The following is a 20,597-nucleotide window of genomic DNA, read 5'->3' as shown; positions in this document are numbered from 1 at the left end:
TCAAGCCAATCCAAAATGGCCTTCCCCCATTACACAGTTTACCACTTAACTCAAAGGGTTAACTCAAGGGGTCTTGAACTAACAGCTCACATATAGGTTCAGGGAACTTAAAAATAATCATTTGCGTTACTCTAGGTAAAGGCTAATATTCTCCAGTTCTTACATATCGCCATCATTTGCTGTTCTCTTACATTGATGCTTCACACATTTAAACCTGTTCCCTAACTTAGTTCTCACAGCCTGAAATGACTTCTCTTTCTTCTCTTTCACCTGGCCCATATATTTTCTGAGCTTTCAAATAGAAATGAATATCAGAATTCCTGCTGAATTTTATCTATATTCTCCTCTGGTGCTTACCAGTTTCTATCTTGATAAGAGTTGTTTGTATGTATCTCCTGTTTGGTAACAAATTATGAAGTCCTTGGGAGTAGAAAATGCTTTGTTTATTCATCAAATCCTCAGAATGTCTCAAGTATAGAAAGCAGCAAATGTTAGCTAAGTGCAGGACCACCGAGCTGCTTAATGCCTGACAGTTATCATTCTTATAGAGTCTGATATGAATACTGTCGCCAAAGTTATAACGCCCAGAAGTCATTACCAATGACTAAACTCTGGTCCATTGTTCAATATGGGTACCCATTTATTTTCTCATCTATTTATCTCTCAATAGGTAAGAAATGAATATTTTATTTGATATGATTGATTGATTGATATTTTGAGAGAGAGAGAGAAGGTGTGCCTGCACATGTGAGTGGGAGAGGGTTCCATCAACACAGAGCCCAATGCAGGGCTCCAAACCAAGAAGTCTGAGATCATGAACTGAGGTGAAATCAAGAGTCAGATACTTAATCGACTGAGCCACCCAGGTGCCCCAGGTGTGATCATTTAGATCATTTATAACCTAGTTCATTAACTTCATCATTGTCTCCCCTACTGATTTTAAGTTATTGGTAGTGATAGACTAAGCTCTTTTAGTTAAACTTTGCACCCTTAGCAGAGTATCTTGAACTTAGTAAATAATCAGCAAATTCTTGTTGAATTGACAAGAATACAAACTTTAAACTATAGTCTTTTTGCCAGGGAAACGATTCTTATAAACCTACAGTTTTAGAAAACCACATATGATGGGGTGCCTGGGTGGCTCAGTCAGTTAAGCCTCTGACTTCAGCTCAGGTCATGATCTTGCACTCTGTGAGTTCAAGCCGCACATCGGGCTTTATGCTGATAGCTCAGAGCCTGGAGCTTGCTTTGGATTCTCTGTCTCCCTCTCTCATTGCCCCTCTGCCTCTCATGCTCCCTCTCTCTCTCTCTCTCTCTCAAAAATAAATAAACATTAAAAAAAATTTTAAGAACCCACGTATGAGAATTTGTTTAACAACATTTTACTGATGAAGGCACATGAAGCCAACCACTTAATATGTTTAATTTCTTTTTCTCAACCATGATATTCTACATTTTTATTTTCTTAATGGCATAACCCAGCAGAACTCTCCACATGTTTTAAGATGAATGACAGCTAAAACTGTCTATTTTAAAGTAGAGACTGGCCTAGAAGTTCCTTCTTTGTCATTATGGTTCTGTACCCTTGGGCAAGTCACTGACCACTCAGAGCCAGAGTTCCTCCGCCTATAAAAATACGGATGTCAAATATTGGATTGCACTATATTTCTCCAACATCAGAATCACCTGGAGGGCTTTATTGAAAGATTGTTGCCCTCCCTCTCCTAGTTTCTGTTTCAGCAGATCTGGAGTGGAACCCAAAATATTTTCATTCTTTACAGTTCTTGATGCTGCTGGCCAGAGACCACATCTTGAGATCTAGGAGTCCATGCAGCTCTGATTTTAATATCATGCTAAGATTCAAAACAAGGGATATCAGGGTATCCAATTCCAAAGCTTGTGCTCTAGAGCAGAGAACATTTTACTATGTTAAGATTACTGAATGAAATGCAAATAACTAATATAAAATGATAGTAACTAAAGTGAAAATGTTTTTTGTAAGTTCTATAAAACCTGAATGGACACCAGAGTAGATCAGCTTAATTTTTTTTTTATGTTTATTTCTTTTTGAGAGACAGAGAGAGACAGAGGGCAAGTGAGGGAGGGGCAGAGAGAGGGACACATAGAATCTGAAGCAGGCTCCAGCCTGCTGACCTATCAGCACAGAGCCCAATGCGGGGCTTGAACCCATGAACCCCGACATCATGAGCTGAGTCAAAGCTGGATGCTTAATCGACTGAGCCACCCACGTGTCCCCAGAGTATATCAGCTTTGAAAAGAAATCTACTTCAAAATTTGATTTAATTTGAAGAAAACTCTATCTAGTTTCAAATGGGAAAAAAAGGGCTAAACAGAGATTACAGCATGCTAGTATATGTTCAAATACTACTTTCTTTTTTTTTTTGAAATACAAAAATACAAATTCATACCAATTTCACCTTTTCCTACAGCAGTAATTACTCTATTTGAGATTGAAAATTTCCTATTTCCAGATTTATCATATTCTAAAGAGGAACAGCAATGAGCAATCACCACTGAGAACTGGCCACACACAAAATATTGTGTTAACTGCTTTACACATCCCATCTCTCCATTCTCTAAACAGTTTTTCTCTGGTGGGTCATCAATACCATCATCCTCATTTCACAAGTGGGTGAACTGAAGCCCAGAAACACACCAGAATTTAGCTAAGGTCCTCCAAGTAGTGGATGAGAGATTGGGATTCAAATGCAGGCAGCAGTCTCCCTCCAGCTTGAACTCACTACCACTAACTATCTTTAATAGTAGATGGAAAGGCAGGTCTACAAATCCAGAAAGTTAGGTTTAGTCCAGGGTCAACCATAAACCCTAGTGGAAACATTGGAGAAGTTCAGCCTAATCAACTTGGATCCTAGTTTTCCTGTCTATTAAAGGAAAGCTGGAGCAGAACTATGTATCATGTCTATAGCTCCTGAGTCTAATATTCTAGAATTTTCCAGGTTTTGTAGATTAAAACTATATTAAATGAACTGATCACTGAAGGAAAGAACAGGTGACTTACAGCATATTACTTCAGACAAATCAGATTTTCTCTAAGCCAGCATGCTAGGATTTCAACCTCGTCAGTTTTTAAGAGAATGCAAGGTCAGAATCAGCTCCTGTGTTTCTGCTGAAATCCTTTTCTGTTTATCTGCCCTCTTCAACTTTGTCATTGTGAATGCATATACACTAAGCACAGTGTCTTAAGTAACATTGCTGAGGTTACACCAAAGACAGGTGTTAGGGGAACTATTTCCCTGGGGCTATCATTTCCAACTCTCCCTCCTCAAAAACAGAGGGAGGGGATAGAAGGAAAAAGGGTTTCTTTTCAGATTAAACACAGCGACTGCAAACACCTTCCCCTAGGCAATAAATTCTCTGCCATGCGTGCTGCAGTTTACCCAAACACCAAATCAAAAAGCAAACAGCCCCTTTTGTAAGGGAGGAGCTGTCACCTGTCAACTGATGTTTGTGAATTTCTAGAGAAGAAAAAAGACAGAAAGAAAGAAAATCCTTTCCCTTATTTTATTAAGCAGACTGTTTGTTCAAGGTTTGAAATGCATACTTGTGTTTAGGGTAAAAGTCCCTGGCCTGGCAATCCTGAACAAAGTGGTCCCTTCTGATTGGTTACAGTGCACAAAGAACAGAACAGGACAACAGTCTGCTCTTCTGGGGACCCCTGAACTCCGTCTAATCAGAGTGGGTATCAGCCCATCTCATAAGCAACATTAAGGGACTACAAACCCATCTTCCAAAAACTGGAGGGTTTTTTTCTATGTGGAATATATTTTGTCTATTTCACTTGTTTTTATAGAACTAATAAAAGCTTATTTGGTACAAATTATGATTGAATGATTATTTTAATGGCAGCAGCCAAGGAATGAGAGCAGTAAAGATACTAAAACAAGGGTTAAGAAGTGCTGCATGGAAAAGGAGAAAATGTTATGTACATTCCCATGTTCAGGGCTAGCCCTAGGGGGATAGCTTGCAAATATACTGGGTACCTTTCTTTCATAGCCTTTCTTCATACTGTCTGCATCCCAATGAAGCCTGTCCACCCCACTCATCAGCGCTCCATTCTCCAAGATGTCCTACTCATCTCTAGTCACAACTACCATCCCTTCCACCGATTACAGTCAAAGGTTGTTTAAACACGGACTGTTTCACCTCAATGTGCAAACAGCCAGAATCCCCTTTAGTCACCTAGAAGTATTCACATTTTTTTTAAAGTAGTCTTTCATGCCCAGCGTGGAGCCCAATGTGGGGCTTGAACTCACAACCCTGAGATCAAGACCTGAGCTGAGATCAAGAGTCAGACGCTTAACCGACTGAGCCACCTAGGTGCCCCAAAGAACCGGCACTTTTTTTGGAAAGAGATTGTATAACCAAAATTGATTTCAAGTTTATAGACACTTTTGCACAGTTGTAGGAGTATAAATCAAAAACAAACTCATGAAAAGAAATTTGGTATTATTAACACTGGTGTTAATACAGTTTTATTCTAAGCATCTAGCACAAGAAAACATTTTATAAATAAATATTCTTAAAAATCTATGAGTAAAGAACAGTTAAATAGATCATTGTAGATTTATGTAATGACATATAAGACAATTAAAGCTCTTTTGAAGCTTAGTAAATAAGAAAAATAGGTTCACTTCTGAATGCGAAAAAAGTAGACTGGAAAATTTATATATGACGTGATCCAAAAACATCTTAAAAATCTACTTCTTCAAGGAAAAAAACTGGAAAAAGTCTATTTCTTCAAGGAGAAAAAAGACTAAAATTTTATAATTGTTATCATGAAGCTGAGATTATATATGCTTTTGATATTTACTTCTAAAGTTCTTTTTTTATGATTTTATAATCAGAGCAATTTATTAATTTGCATTTTATTATAAAAAGTAATATATATTCACCTATCTCAGAGTTCTTATGAAAAACAGCACAGACAAGTGATAACAAAAATGATTTCTAAATGACTATAATTTTATATGTCAGGAACTTTGAATGAAAGCAAATCAGACAATGAAATAAACATTGTAATTCTCTGAGGCCAATGATAGGTATTATTGTCTATCCATAAAAACAAAGGAAAGGTTCACAGAGATTATCAAGTTAACATGACTAAAATTGGTAAAGACAGAATTCCAATCACAGTGTATCTGACTAAAACTCTCATGTCATAATTCTGAAGTAATAAACTGTATAGCCCCGTTAAGTATAATGTAGTCATCAAAGTAAAAAAACAAAAAACAAAAACAAAAAAACCTTAAACAAGTCTGCCTACACTAAACTGTAGTGTTTTTCTAGAAGACCTGACCAGAGGAAGTAGAAATGGGAGAGAAGTGGGACACCTGGAAAGGAACAAGGGAATGCATAGGAGAAACAAAGAGGGTAACAGTGGAGATGTGAAGGTGGTTCTAGAAGCCTGAAGGAGACCTGGTAGGAAGGAAAGGGAAGGAAAATAGGGATGCCTTCTTTCAAGTGAGCTCTTGATATTGGCATCAGACTTGGGGTTGGCAGACATTATTCATGTCAGGTGTCTGGGAGACCAACATTTATAGAAAATAATTCCTGTTTATATGACATAGCAATAATCATACCCTTTCCACCTCTTGAGCCAGGAGGAGGCATGTAGGATAGGAAATTAAGAATTTTTGAGTGACTCATGCAGCAACGTTGTTAACCAGCCCCTTGTAGCCTGACTAGAGCGACCTAATGAAAAATACTTTGTTCACAGAGTATGTTCGTTATAATATATGTATGTATGTATGTATGTGTGTATATATATATATTTGTATAATATATATACATACATATATGTATGTTATACATATATAAAAATGTATATATACATATATATTATACATATATACAAATATATAGTATATAATATTTTTATTACAAATATGTAATATTATTTGTACATATGTGTAATATATATGTATATATATTTTTATATATGTATACATATATATGTACACAAATATATATATTTGTATATATGTATAATATATATATGTATATTTAAAGAATGAAATTTTGCAAATGAGGACAAAAGATTGGCATATAAAAAACAATCTTGATACAATTCTATAATGTTAGAAAATACCTATAGGTGTGATTCTGAGAGGGAGAAAAGGTTGAGGGAGGTATAGAGGGAACGTTTTTAAACTTATATTCAATAAAAATTCAGCAAATTAGAGCTCTGACATGGTTTATAGTCCTGCTTGGAAAATATAAGTACATATTTTTCTTTGAAAAAAATTCTGATGAACAAAATTGTACATAGAATTCCCTATTCTTCCTGATATTATTCAGTCGGAATTGTAACTTTAGTATGAAGGAAGAATAACATCAACAGTAAATACCCAGTTCAATAAAATAGACTTATTCTCTTGAGTTCTTTAAAAATACATTTGACAGTTATAAGTAAAACTTATAACATTGTCTGATAGAGTGTTCAATGTACATAGATGTATTTTACGTATATTTTATATATATTTTATATATACACTTTATATATGTCATATTATATATGACAACATCATGGGGGAGGGTTATGAAACCAATATGTGGTAAGTTTTCTACATTCCATTTGAAGTGGTAAAATATTGATTCTCAATAGACTGTAAAAAATTATGACTATAATCCTTAGAGAAACAATTTGAAAATATGCAAAGAAATATAGCCAAAACCAAGATAGAACAGTTAAAAGAAAATACTAAAAATAGGTCAAATGATCTAAATAGTGGTAGAAAAAAGGGAGACAAAAGAGCAATGGAGAAAAAAAACAAACAAACAAAACCTAAATGGTGTGTATGTATACATATATATATTAATATATATAATATATTAATATAATGTATGTATACACATATGTAATATTTGTATATATGTAATATTATATACAATGAAAAAATATATATATATATACATATATATATAATGAAACTGATATCAATATGCCAATTAATAGAGATTGCCAGAATGGATAAAAAGTGACCCAGCTATATGTTTTCTAGAAGAAACTCACACAAATATGAACCAAAAACAGACAGACTTGAAAGGAGCAAAAGACAAATCCATAATTGGAGTTGAAGACTTCAGTATTCATCTGTCAGTAATCAATAGAACTATGAAACCAAAATAAACAAGGATAGAGAAAAACTGTATAATACCACAAACCAACAGAACCTAATTGACATTTATAGATCAGCGTATGCCCACAGAATATTCACCAAGATAAACCATATCTTGACTCATGAAGCAAACCTTAACAAATTTCAAAAATTTGCAATCATACAAAGTATGTTTTCTGATCATAATGGAATTAAACCAGCAGTCAGTAAGGGACAGGTAACAGGAAATACCCAAATACTTGGAAATTAAACAAACTTATAAATACACATAGGTCAAAGACAGAGTCTCAAGGGCAAACAGAAAATGCTTTAAACTGAGCAATATAAAAATACAACATATCAACATTTAGTGGATATGAGACCAAAGCAGTGTCTCATGGGAAATTTATAAACATAAATACTAACATTAGAACACAAGAAAGATCTCAACTCAGTAATATAAACTTCTAATTTAAGAAACCTGAAAAAAAGACGAGCAAAATAAACCCAATGAAGCAGAAGAAAATGAGACCAGAAATAATAAAGTTGAAAACAGAAAGACAATAGAGAAAAACAGGGAAACCAAAACGCTGAGCTGGTTTCTCAAAAGATCAATACTATTCATAAATTTTTAGCGAGACTGATGGAGAAAAAGAGGACACAAGTTACCAATGTCAGAAATGAGCAGGAGGATATTACAGATCCCATAGGTATTAAAAGGGTAGTAAGGAAATACTCCAAACAATTCTGTACAAAAAAAAAAAAAATCAAAACTTTGATGCAATTAACCAATTCTTTACAAACCACTATTTATGAAAACTTACCCAAGTTAAAACAAATCATCTCATTAGGTCTGTAACAATTAATGAAACTACTTAACGAGCTTTCCAAAAAAGAAATATCCATGCCCAGATGGTTTTATTAGTAAATTCTTCCAAACATTTCATAAGAAATTATATCAATTTTACTTAATCTTTCCCAGATATACATACAGATACCTCACACAAAGCACAAACACAGAAATCATACTGAGGTTCACATGAATAAAACTGGCAAGATGAAAATGACCATGCATCATAATTATTAATACCATCTCTCAATGGTGGGCTTAACCCTCATTTGCTTTAAACTGTAGTTTCTTTCCTATCTATCAGAGCCCAAAACATTAAAATTCTACAAAAATCTACAAAATTCTATCTAGTCTTATCATTTTAGATATTATAAACAATGTCACAATGAAGCCTTCATTTCTGTGTAGGTATGTGTGTGTTTGTGTGCATGTCTGTGTGTGTATGTATGTATGTCAGCATATATATTTGTGTATATACTTATTTATATATTTTAAATTGCTTTGTGAAAGAAATTCCTAGAAGCAGCCTTAAAGGATGAGTGTAAATACCTTTAAAATTTAATAAATTAGAATAGGCAAATTGTTCTCCAAATACGTCAATTTATACTCTTGTCCAAAGTGAAAAGGTTGTCTGTTTCCCAATATCATCAGCACTGGATATTACCAATCATTTAAATCTTTGCTGACCAGGTAGAAGACAATTTATGATAAACAGTGAATCTCATTCTTTGATGTCACAATTTTTTTATTAGAGAAGTTGAATATTTAATGTCAGTTAAACATATGTGAAATACTTATACTCTTTGCCAAAGAGCAGGGATTTTATCTTTCTCTTATTTTAGTATCTTTTAAATTTTTATTTTATTTTATTTTATTTTATTTTATTTTATTTTATTTTATTTTATTTTATTTTATTTTATTTTGAGAGCGTGTGCATGCATGAAAGAGAGAACACAGAACGGGCAGAGAGAGGAGGAGAGAGAGAATCCCTAGCAGGCTTCACACTATCAGCACCGAGCCAAATGCAAGGCTTGAACTCATGATCCGTGAGATCATGACCTGAGCCAAAGTCGAGCCCTTAACTGACCGAGCCACCCCGGTGCCCCTCTTTCTTGTAGTTTTAAATATTTAGGTTGTTAGGGCTATTAAACCTTTGCCATGTGTTATAAAAATTTAAATGTATATTTTGTCCTTTTTTCTATAGAAATTTCTCCTTAGCTAAATGTTTAAACCTCATCATTTAAAATTTCTAAGCTTTACAGTATAGTATTGTTAATAAGTTGTTTTCATAACAAAAACTTGGGCCTCTTTTCCTTTCCCTGTTTTGGTCAATTTGACTCATAGTTCAAGGCTTAAATAAAAATCTCGGTAACACATTGCCTTCTCTGTAACACATTGCCAGTCCTTCTCAGGCACAATAAATCATTCCTTTTATGTGTGTCTTCAAAAAGTACATACATATGAATACTTTTCCTAAGTAACTTTATACACATTGGCTCATTTGCTACATTAGGGTGTTCTCAAAGCTAGAGACCATGATTTCTTCATCTGTATCACAAAGAACATAGCACACAGTAAGTACTAAGGAAATGTCTGTTGCTAGATCTAGTGTATATATACTTGAAATCTTATAGGAATCTTGGGCCATTTAAGATGTAGGGCAGTATGCTGTGGTCTACGCCTTTCCAAATACAAGCACACTATCTGCTCTTTTGAAATGCAGAGGTGATGAGCTAAAGACTCTTCATGTATATCTGGGATGCTACAATAAGAATTTATAAAAATGGATGGTTTTAGATAATTACCACTCAAATCGCAAGGGAAAAACCCAGTTCAATTATATACGGCTTCTTCTAAAGCACAAAGAGTCAACAAATGCACAAATAAAAGTTATGTAGTTTCCATGAATCATTCCAAGAGAACATTTAAATATTGATGCTATTATCTACCCATTGAAGACATGACAGGCATACTGTGACAGTTTGTAAATAAGGCAAGGCTGAGATGTGAAGTAATATATACTGGACATTAGAATCAGAAGCCAACAGGATCTTGGAAACATAGGCTAAATTATTCTAAAAAAATGAGAAATCCCATTCATCTTCATTTGCTAATTCAATGTAGTTCAGTCTTCAGTGACATTAAAATCATTCTAATGAAGAAGGCACATATACTCTCTGCAATTCAGATTTCTTTGCTAATAATCAGAGCAACACATTAAGATTCTGTTTCTTGACTAATTATCAAGGTGAAGGTTGTATCAAAAGTCATTAAAGATGGATGCCGTTCTCGATTTCATGATTTCCGTACTTAATAATCGGACATGTTGTTTCATGTCCACAGATTCATATTTCTTGCACAGTGAGAACATCTAGGCTGAGATCCAAAATTAAAAAAAAAAACTATTACATGGAAAACGAAAGTAACTTATATGTAGCGTTTTGGAACTATTTAGCTATTAACCTATACATAAGTCAAGCAAAAATATGCTATGAAGTAATAGAAGGAAAGAACCTCACACCAGTTGCAGCAGCTACTTGTTTGAAGGATGAGGTCATTTCAAAAATTTGTGATTTAGAATTATAACAGGACCATATGGATCAATGTTAAGTTGAATGCTCTCAGTTTCAATCAGGTCAGTCCTCCCAGGAGCGATATTAAAAGTCAATTTCAAAGAATCAATATAAAGTGTGTGTGTGTGTGTGTGTGTGTGTGTGTGTGTGTATATACATATATATATATATATATATATATATATATATATATATATATATGAATAACTGATGCTCGGGAAATAATGTTGAACACAAATGGATAATTCTTTTAAATATCAGTACTTCTTAAATAACAATATCCCTCAACCCATGAAGCAGTGTATTCTTAGGTAGATACTTATCAGGAGAGCAATGGCATCTGTGTAATTTCTTGGCTTTCTCCCCTTCATTCTTCCCATTTTCTTTAAAAAAAATTTTTTTTAATGTTTATTTTTGAGAGAGACAGAGACAGAGCGTGAGTGGGGGAGGGGAAGAGAGAGAGGGAGACACAGAATCTGAAGCAGGCTCCAGGCTCTGAGCTGTCAGTACAGAGCCCAGTGCGGGGCTCAAACTCACGGACTATGAGATCATGACCTGAGCTGAAGTTGGACACCCAACCGACTGAGTCACCCAAGTACCCCGATTCTTTCCATTTTCTAACATCCTGTATAGCTTCCATGTCTCTTACTCAGGTACTGTACTAGGATTTCTCTAAAGTTTCCTTAGCTGATTTGTAAAAGCATCACAATGGACTTTAAATGACTGAAGTTTTGCTTGAATAGCAAATCTGGGTACTTTCCAGCAGAATCAAAAAAAACAGTGCAAGTAAAAAATAAATTACCTAAAAAGCATAATGCTTTTGGCACTGACAGACCATAGTCAAAAGGGAAGGAATACAAGAGGCAGATGGGACTGGAAGCATTGCTGATGTGAACGCTCAAGAAGAGAATAACCCCCTGGCTGGAGATATTCTAGAACTGCACTACCCAATATATTACCAACGAGCCACAGGTGGTCATTCAAATTTAAATTAAATAAAGTTAAAATTAAGCTTCTCAGTTGTACCAACCACATATCAAATGCCCAAAGGATACATGTGGCTGGTGACTATTGCATTGAACAATACAGAATATAGAACAGTTACATCATTGAAAGAAACTTCTTTTGGACAGGACTGCTTGAAAAAGAACTTTTGGACTTTATAGATAACTTCCAAATCTCATTTCTTATGACTTCAAAATTTCCTGAGGGCCTATTATGAGACATATACTGAAACAAATACTGAGCATGACAAAATATGGCCCCTGTCCCCTTGAGAGACAGAGAAATAAACAATGATAATATTTTATAATATGTAATAGGACTAAAAATATACCTCAGTTGCCTCAGAGGAATGGTCTCTGCTATATGGTGAAGAATGGTGATATGGAAATTTTCCCAGAGAAGATAGAATACACGGTTGTTGAGGGGTAGATAGGAATTGGGTGTAGGGGGAAAAAAATCAACCTCCCACCCCCCAATAAAAAACCCAAGATGTTCCTAAGGACAAAATTTTTAATAATATAATGAAGTAAACTGCATGACACATTAAAAAAATCACATGCTACAGTGTGCAAAAGTGTGTGAAATGACAGTCGAAACTATAAATAAAAAGGCTTGATTCTCTATTTTAAGCTTTATATAAATTTGCTTACTTTTATGAGTCCAGGAATCAGAACAGAAAATCTCCAAAGAGAACATACAAAGATAAGTTTGCCTAGGCTCGCACTACCTAGCAAGAGGTGATGTTATTCAGTGAATTGGGGATATCCTAATTTCGAAGCCACTGTTGTATAAGAATTTCCCCCATTTATGTTTAATTATAATACATTCCAAGGCCTTGAGTGACCTGCCTTGGATTTATCCATCAGTCTCCTTTCACTCACTCACAGATAACTGAAAAGCGTATTGATATTAGAATGGAAGGGGTCACTGAAGAATTGCATTTTCTTTTCATCAACTTAGTGACAAAACATCAGTGTAACCACAAAGTTACAACTTCATATTTTTGGTTGTTCCCTCTTCCCTTTCCCGACACACCTTCATCCAATTAAAAAAAAAAAAAAGTACAATCCAAAGAAAGAAAGAAGTACAATCCAGATAAATACACACACACACACACACACACACACACACACACAGAGTGAAAATTCCAGTAACATCTTCTATCAGAAAGGCAAGGCAAGGTATTTTTAAAGTGATTTCCGAGATCATGCCCACATGTGTTCTATGAAATATCCACCTTTTCTCTACCTTTTTTTTTTGTCCTATTTTTCTAAAAGGGTTTGTTTGTTTGGGTGTGTGTGTGTGTGTGTGTGTGTGTGTTTACAGGAAAGGCAACAGAATTTGTACGGTGAATAATCATTTAAAAAATAACAAAACAAAACAAGCCCACTAGCACGATGTACTGCACAAATAGAGAAAATTTCATCCAAACATTTAGGATAAGTGTCTTTTATTATTATTAACCCATTACACTCCTTTGTATGAGGAAACTGAGGCCTAAGGTCACTAGTGACTCAGTGGTAAAGCCAAGAAAACAAAAGTCAAAAAACAAAAACCACCTATTTTATGTATTATTTACCTTCTTTCCCCTTGTTCTATTACTAGGTACTTAAACTTGTGTCTTCACATTGAATTTACTTTCTCCTCCCTCATTAAAGAAGAAGAGTTCCATCCTGCCCTAGTATAGACAGAATTTGGATAGAATTTAGATCTAGACTCTGTCTCTTCCCCCTATAAAACCTTGGACTGGTATCATCCTTCCCAAACTGGGATAGACATGAGGAAAGATTCAGATAAAGGATGTAAGGGATTATTCCCAGCCCACATTTCCCACACTAGTGGAAGAAGCACACGCAGTAGGCAGAGTTGATGAAGAGAATCCACAAATGCTTAATTTTCTCTACTGACCACACTGACTTTCTGCCCAATGGCCTAGCCCATTCAGAGCCACCTGCCTTCTCATATGCCACGGAATATAGAGATTTAACAGAGATGTGGATAGCATGGCCCACAGATTATAGGAGAATCTCCTGCCACTCACCCACATGGGGTCACTGAGGTCTGAGTCCTGCATGCGGATACAGTCCATGCTAATCTCAATCTTGTTTCTTGCACCATTTTCTGTTGGCTCATCCACAAAGTTCAAGTCAATGGGCTGAACTGAACATATAGGCCTACAATAAAGGACAAACAAAAGGGTGTTAGGCAGGGAATGGGACTAAAACACAAGAACCCAGGGGATAACAGTGAGCTCTCTCAGTTTCAAAGATGGCAGCGCTCATTGGTTGGAGTCAGAAACTCTAGGTTTGAATCGTGGCTCAACCACATGCCGTATGTGTAATCTCAGGCAGTTCAAATCTAAATCCTATTCATAAAATGGGAATCATGATCCTTACCCTTGTCAGAGAATTGGTGGGTGGATGTGGGAGAGAAAGGATGTATCAGGAACTTAGTATTTTATACCCCAACCCTTAGGGTACCAAGTGCTCTGGTATTTCCTCTTAAATTGTTCACTTAACCAAACTCAATAAAGAAGACAATAATCATTTTCCTAGCAAGGCATAAATGACCAACAAAATTTAGTGTTTTACCTGTTCAGGGGGTATTTGTATTGTACCAGCAACTAAGAGTCTTTAAGCCAAAGGAACAGATTTTGAATATCAAGGGAGTCATTGGGGGAACCTATTTGGAGGTAGTCAGGAGACCAAAATTACGCTCCAAAATTATACCACCTTGCAATAATGATCTTCATTCAGTATTATAAACTGAATAAATCTGCACTGAATTTTGACACAGAAATACTATTGGAGGAAATACATTTTTCCAACAATATTGACTGATTTTTATTGATTTTAGGAGCACGTCATAGTAAGCAATATTTTTATAATCTGCATTTGCCCATTTATAATAATTTAAGTACAATATTTTGTGTTTACTTGATACTTACTGTTCCAGAAAATCCCAGATATGCTGGAAGACCTCTGGACTGAGGAATTCACTTGTCTGTGTGCTCTGGGACATAGTGGATCGGTAATAGCTTTCTTTCCAAGAGAAATGAGCTGGGGTTTCTACGAACCTTAAAAGAACAAAAATGAAACTAGAATTATAGTCTCTGTATTTAGGATATTGAGTATTTAAACTAAAGCATACTCAATCAAGAATAACTCAAGTGCATTTTCAGAACCACGCAGGCAGGTACAGCGAATTTTACAAGTTGCATGAGTGGTGTTTCATTGGGCAATGTCATGGATCCCAATTTGCCATACAGTTAGACAATCACATCTTCTATCAAGTTATTCTGTAACTAATAATGTTGTTAACAACTCTACACTTCCACTATCCAGCATCAATGTTCTGAAGATTTCAAAAAGAAAATAAACATTCCCTCATTAATTCTGACAGCCAGGGTGACCTATTATTAAACTTGTTTTAAAATGACTCAACTGATTATCTGCCCATTCTGCCTCCAGCAGGTAAAAAGTAGAATCAGAAAACAGAGAGGCGTTCAGAAAATTTAAATTTCACCTGCAGCAAAATCACCTCTCTCATAACTACCATCTCAGCATTGTGCCCAGGGAAAATAAACTCAAACCTCTGAACCTAGTTTTTTCTACTTTTTAAAAAATTTTAATCACCAGTTAACCTACCTTGATGTGTATGTGGGTGGTTGTTAATTGGAATGTAAAATTCTGTGTTAGACTAAAGGATTAAGTATTCAGACTAAACATCTGAATATGTTGCAAATGAGTATTATTTCTGTTTGCTCCATTTTGTTGCTGGGTCCCCACGTTTGCCTTTACTTAAAAAAAAATAACCTTGATTCCTATATAATGTGAAGGAAAATATCAGCTTTCTCAGGTGATGCTGTCTCCAGTTGGCATATTATCTACACAGATCATCTTAGTATGTGATTCATTGTGACTATCAGTAGACTAATTTTACCCCAGGAAGAAATTAACTAAGCTCTTCATCATTACTTTTAATATCATAAAGTGTTAATAAACAGTGTACTAAGATAGTCAATCATCTTAAATTTGCAAATGAATACTCTGAGCTTGTTACATAACAGAAGATAATAGCATTGGATTTATTGTTGATAATTTCCAACCTGTAAGGAGAAATACGTTCATTTACTCAAGTTAAACACATTATGAGCATCTATTATTTACTAGCAAGAATGAAGGCCACTGAAAATAAAAAGCAAGTAAAACAGTGTCATCTCTAGAAGATCAATGTATAGGAAGGAAGACAGGAAACCAAACCTCTAATAAATAGAGTATGTATAACGCTGTGAAAGTACAAAGATAAAATATATCAGCTTACCTAAGGGATCAAAGAAAGAGCCTTAAAGAAGGAGAAGAAATTCACTATGCCAGGTAGGGATTAATAATATGAGTGAGCAGTCTATGGCGACAGCATAGACAAAATCCTAAAATGGAAAATCATTTGGTGTATGTGAGAAAATTGCAAGAAACTCTATGTTAGTAGAGTATAAGATTTAGGGCAAAGAACACTGGAAAACAGAACTGGAGAGAGGAGAAGAAAATCATACGCTATGTTTAAAGAAAGCTTAAATATTTCAATACTTTCAGGTTTTGCAACACATTTTAAAATTAACTTTTAATTTTGAGATAAATACAGATTTACATACAGAGAGAGTCCATGCACCTTTCATGCTGTTCTCCCAATGGTATACAACAACTTACAAAACTGTTCAAACATATTCCAACCAGGATATTGACACTGCTACAACTCACTGATCTTATTCAGAAATTCTCAGTTTTACCTATACTCGTGTGCACACATGCATCCATGCATGAGTTACGGATGGATTTCTTTCTGCACATCCATATCCACCTCTACAGCATTAAAGGGTTTTAAGCATGAGGTTGCCAGTCAGAATATGTTTTGTACTGAGAAATCTGGAAGCTGCGTGAAGGAAAGATTTCAGGCACATCAGTTTATGGGCAAAGTGGTTGCACCAGTCCAGGTAAGACAAGAGGATGTTAGCAGAAATGGGGATGGAGAAGATGGCCACAAACTGAACTACTGGCAAAAGGCTAAATCAGACCTTGCTTATGTTACATTCATATTTTCCCTCTAGTCACTCTCTGACACCTAAAGACCTTCCCTATATTTCTGCTGTCCCCACTAACCAGCTGCAAAACCGCGGGCAAGTCTCTGAGCTTCAGCTTCCTTGACTGTGACACAGGGACAGTCGCCTCTGCTCTGCTGCCTCACAGACACCTACCCGGTCCTCAATGATCTCCTCCCCACAAGGCATTTCCCAGTCCTTCACTTGAACTATAATCTTCCTTCTCCAAACTTTCTTGGCCTTCAGTTGCATCTCATCAATGATAATTCACCCTACTTTCCTTGGACAACAATGGAGTGTAGAGAATTTTAAGTAACTTGAAGGCAACGTCCATATCTCTTTGCATCCCTTACAATTTTATATTTCCTTGAGGTTGGATTGGAAGGAACATGGGTTTTGAAGTGAGACAGACTTGGGTTCAAATTTTAGCTCTACCATTGTCACACTTTAAGGACATGGTCAATTTACTTAGCCTCTTTGTATCTTCAACTATGCTTCCTTTACCAGGTGGTTGAAATAATGTGCTACCTATTTTGTATACAGTGCCTGGTGCCTGGGTTGGATTAGGTCAGGTATTACAAAATGTGTATCCAGGAAAGAGTTGCTGAATTGAACTAATTAAATAGCATATTTGAAAGGCCTGTGAAAGCTGTAAAAGTGTCACACAAAAGTTATTAAACCTGAATTATCCCCTCATTTCTCTCCAGTTCAAACTGTTCTTTCTCTTTCTGTGTTCTTTCACCATAAAATGCTCGCCATCGCCTCTCTTTTCTCTCCTAGATCACCTTTATTGACATTGAATAGGGCAATAGCCCCTCTCCTTTCATCCCTCCCCCAAGACCTCAAGCTTTACAGTGACTTCACTATAAAAGTTGAGAGTGAGGTTTGGAATACATCAGCAGTTTTCAAATTGGTTGCATGAAACTCTAGGGTTTCCGGTGCCTCCGTGTGTTCACCAGATGTAAAGAAATGGCCATATTGATAGGAGTCCAGACGCTTCTCCTTCTTAACACCAAGAAGTTTGGCTTTTGCCTGTCTTATGTATAGTAGTGTTCCAAGCAAGATTTCATCTGAAGAACAGGTTCTGTTACAGTGTTTTAGAAAATCGGTGGTCTAAGTTAGAGGATCTTCACTGTCTCTCCTGTGCAAATCCAGAATTGATTCCAGGTCTCTGAATAAAGATGTAAAATATTATTGACAGGAAGGAAGGAGATCAGCTAGTGCCATAGGGCAGGAAGAGTGAGGTAAACCCTACCTATCTTCAGAAGCTTTGCCTTTGGATGAATCTCAGTGTCAATTTACTCATGGAACAATCACTGTGTTCAAGGGGGTTTGTCAAACCAGTCACACCCACAGACAGGAAGCCTCAAGTCACTTTTTTTTTTCTTTTCAGCTTGTTTTTTTGTGGATTAAATACCCTGTGCTCTTAGTATTAACTCAGCAAAAAAAAAAAAAAAAAAAAAAGGAACCCTACTCTGTAGAAGTGAGCTGAAAACCCCAAGAGGTATCCACCAACAGTTTGCATTTTCTCTTGCTTTTTTATTTTCTGTCCCAGGAGTCATCACTCAAATCTCTTACATTAAGTTTCTTTCAGCACTCCTGAAAATCTCCAAATCTAATATTTCAGAGTTCCAAACAACCTTAATATTATAGATGGATTTTAGAATTAATAGATCTCTGAGACCATCTAGCCTACTTTTTCTTATATAATAGGTGGAAAAGTGAAATCTAAAAAGAACCAGTTCACCCCAGCTATATTGCACTCAACATAAGTCTTTACCCACAGTCCAGGAAAAATTAATTGAATCATCAGACACAAATTTTCATCATGAATTGCCCAACCCTTGGCCTCTTGGAACAGTTCCCATACTTAGCATTTTCTGGATATTTAAAGCCTCTTTACTCCCCTTTAGAGCATCCATACTTAAAACTATGAGAGTAGGAATATACTTGATTGTATACCAACATCCTCTAATTCACTTAACAAAACAAAACAGCATTTGGTAGTGATGCAGATCAGAAAAGAAGCTGATTGGCTGTTCCTTGACTTCCTGATTCAAGGCTCCCTTGACAGGGTGTCACTCCTTCTGGTATAGAGACAGAATGTGGCATGGGAAACACCAGAAAAGCAGACCTGGAGTGCCCCCTCAGGAACTGTGTCAACACTTGGAAAGATGGGGTCACACATGAATCTAAACCTTTGGGGGCCACATAGAATGTCAAAGTCACTTGTGCCCTTAAACACTGTCTAGACTTGCTATCTATTTTCACAAGGAAACTGAGGCTGATACCTTAAAAACTTAGCCTAGATCCACTGTTGTGCTAGAGCACTGGCTAATGAAAGCAGACTGTTCAATATTCTGGAATTTTTTCAAGCCAGTTTTTAAACACAGTCATTATTATAATTTATTACAAAGTATTAAACTTTAAATAATGTTAAAAGCAAAGATAATAAATACTCAAACCTGATCACTTCCTAATTATTTTACTATTATCTATGTTCTTGAAAGCCTTTTTAAAAAAATAATGTAGGGAAATTACTCAGATTTTTAAAAAACCCTGTGTGAATTTATTGCTACACTTATCTAATAATGTACTTTAGTGAACTATTTATGTGCAAAAGACTCAATAATACATATATTGAGTATTATGTGAAAAGTTATGTGGGGATTTATTGATGAATGAGACATGTATGTTGTTTTTTTGAAAGTTTTTCATAGTTTAGTGTCAGAAATAGAACACCTTCAATGTTTGCCTAATTTTTACCCTCTGTCATAACCTTATGTGCTCTTAATTTCCCTCTGGACTGGGATCTTCTGAAGGGCAGAAAAGCCAGCATGGAACATTCATTTTGGTTTGTGCTCTATTTGCCTGGTGATTGGCAGAAAAGGATTGCCATTGATTATGACAGGATTTCACATCACTGGGCCTGCTTTTCCAGTTTTCCACATGACACTTTTAGGCTCAGAGAGGTTAAGGAAGTTGTTCAAGTTCACTCAGCTAGTAAATGATAGATCTGGGCTTTATTTACTAATTTATTAATTAGTTAATAATGCTAGGCTTTAAATTTAAGATTGTATGACTTCAAAGTTCATGCTTTATTAAATTATATATATATATATTATATATAATATACATATATGCATATATAATATACATATATAATAATGCTCATGCTTTATATATATAATATATATATATGGTTCTAATTTTCATTCATAATAAAAGTTTTATAGTTAGAGTTTTTTTTTCTGTAAAATAACAAAAATCCTACCAACTCTGTCTCATCACAATCATTACCCCTTTTCTTCCAAGTGAGCAGGAAATGATGTGAGAAAACGCATACTGACCAATGAATGATATTGACAGAACATTTGGCCTTTCTGAAGATTCTCAATATTGGTAAGAGCTGACTCTAAAATGTCATGTAAGAAAAAACAGCTGAGGTCACTATTGTTTTCCAAGGGGACTTGAGCAGTCAAAACCTATGGGATTGTTCCCAATTCTCAGATAAAAGTGATTTAAAACTCTGAACATGACTTCTTCTGTATATCCATCCATCCAACCTACCAATCCATCAAATTATTGCTTAACCTCTCTGGACCTTCCCCCAAACAAGTCTTCCAGTTGGCCTCAGGAGTTTTCCAAATCACATAATGCCATTTTTATTTTTAGTTCAGAAGCAATCCTGCATTTTCAGCTTACTCTGCTATTATAACCACTCTGATTATTAATTGTCATACTTAGTTTAAAGGATGCTGAAGAACACCTTGATGCTCTTTAATAAATTGCCTAATCATTGCACACAACAGTGCCCAAGAGCCCTGGAGGAGTAAATTTATTCATATGCTTTAGATATATGTCAAAGTCCAGAAACTCACTCATATAATCTAAATAAGGTACATTAACATCTTTTCTTCATTAAATGGAAATCT

The 20,597-nt window shown here is 35.4% G+C and overlaps 1 protein-coding gene across 4 annotated transcripts in view; it reads right to left on the bottom strand.

Moving 5' to 3' along the window:
- The window catches only part of TP63 (tumor protein p63), a 226,532-nt gene that overhangs the window by 128,049 nt on the left and 77,886 nt on the right, over window positions 1-20,597 (bottom strand). For all 4 annotated transcript variants that reach the window (XM_047099487.1, XM_047099488.1, XM_047099489.1 and 1 more), the window contains exons 2-3: window positions 14,515-14,643; window positions 13,609-13,741 (exon numbers count right to left, since the gene is read on the bottom strand). In XM_047099487.1, the coding sequence (XP_046955443.1) occupies window positions 13,609-13,741; window positions 14,515-14,643 (262 nt within the window). The remainder of the gene's footprint in view (window positions 1-13,608; window positions 13,742-14,514; window positions 14,644-20,597) is intronic.

The sequence above is a fragment of the Lynx rufus genome, unplaced genomic scaffold (assembly GCF_022079265.1).
Source record: "Lynx rufus isolate CCGP_SWC_20201006 ecotype Redwood Valley unplaced genomic scaffold, mLynRuf1.p SCAF_5, whole genome shotgun sequence".
In the NCBI taxonomy this organism is placed as follows: domain Eukaryota; kingdom Metazoa; phylum Chordata; class Mammalia; order Carnivora; family Felidae; genus Lynx; species Lynx rufus.
This window is presented reverse-complemented; position numbering and strand designations above follow the sequence as displayed.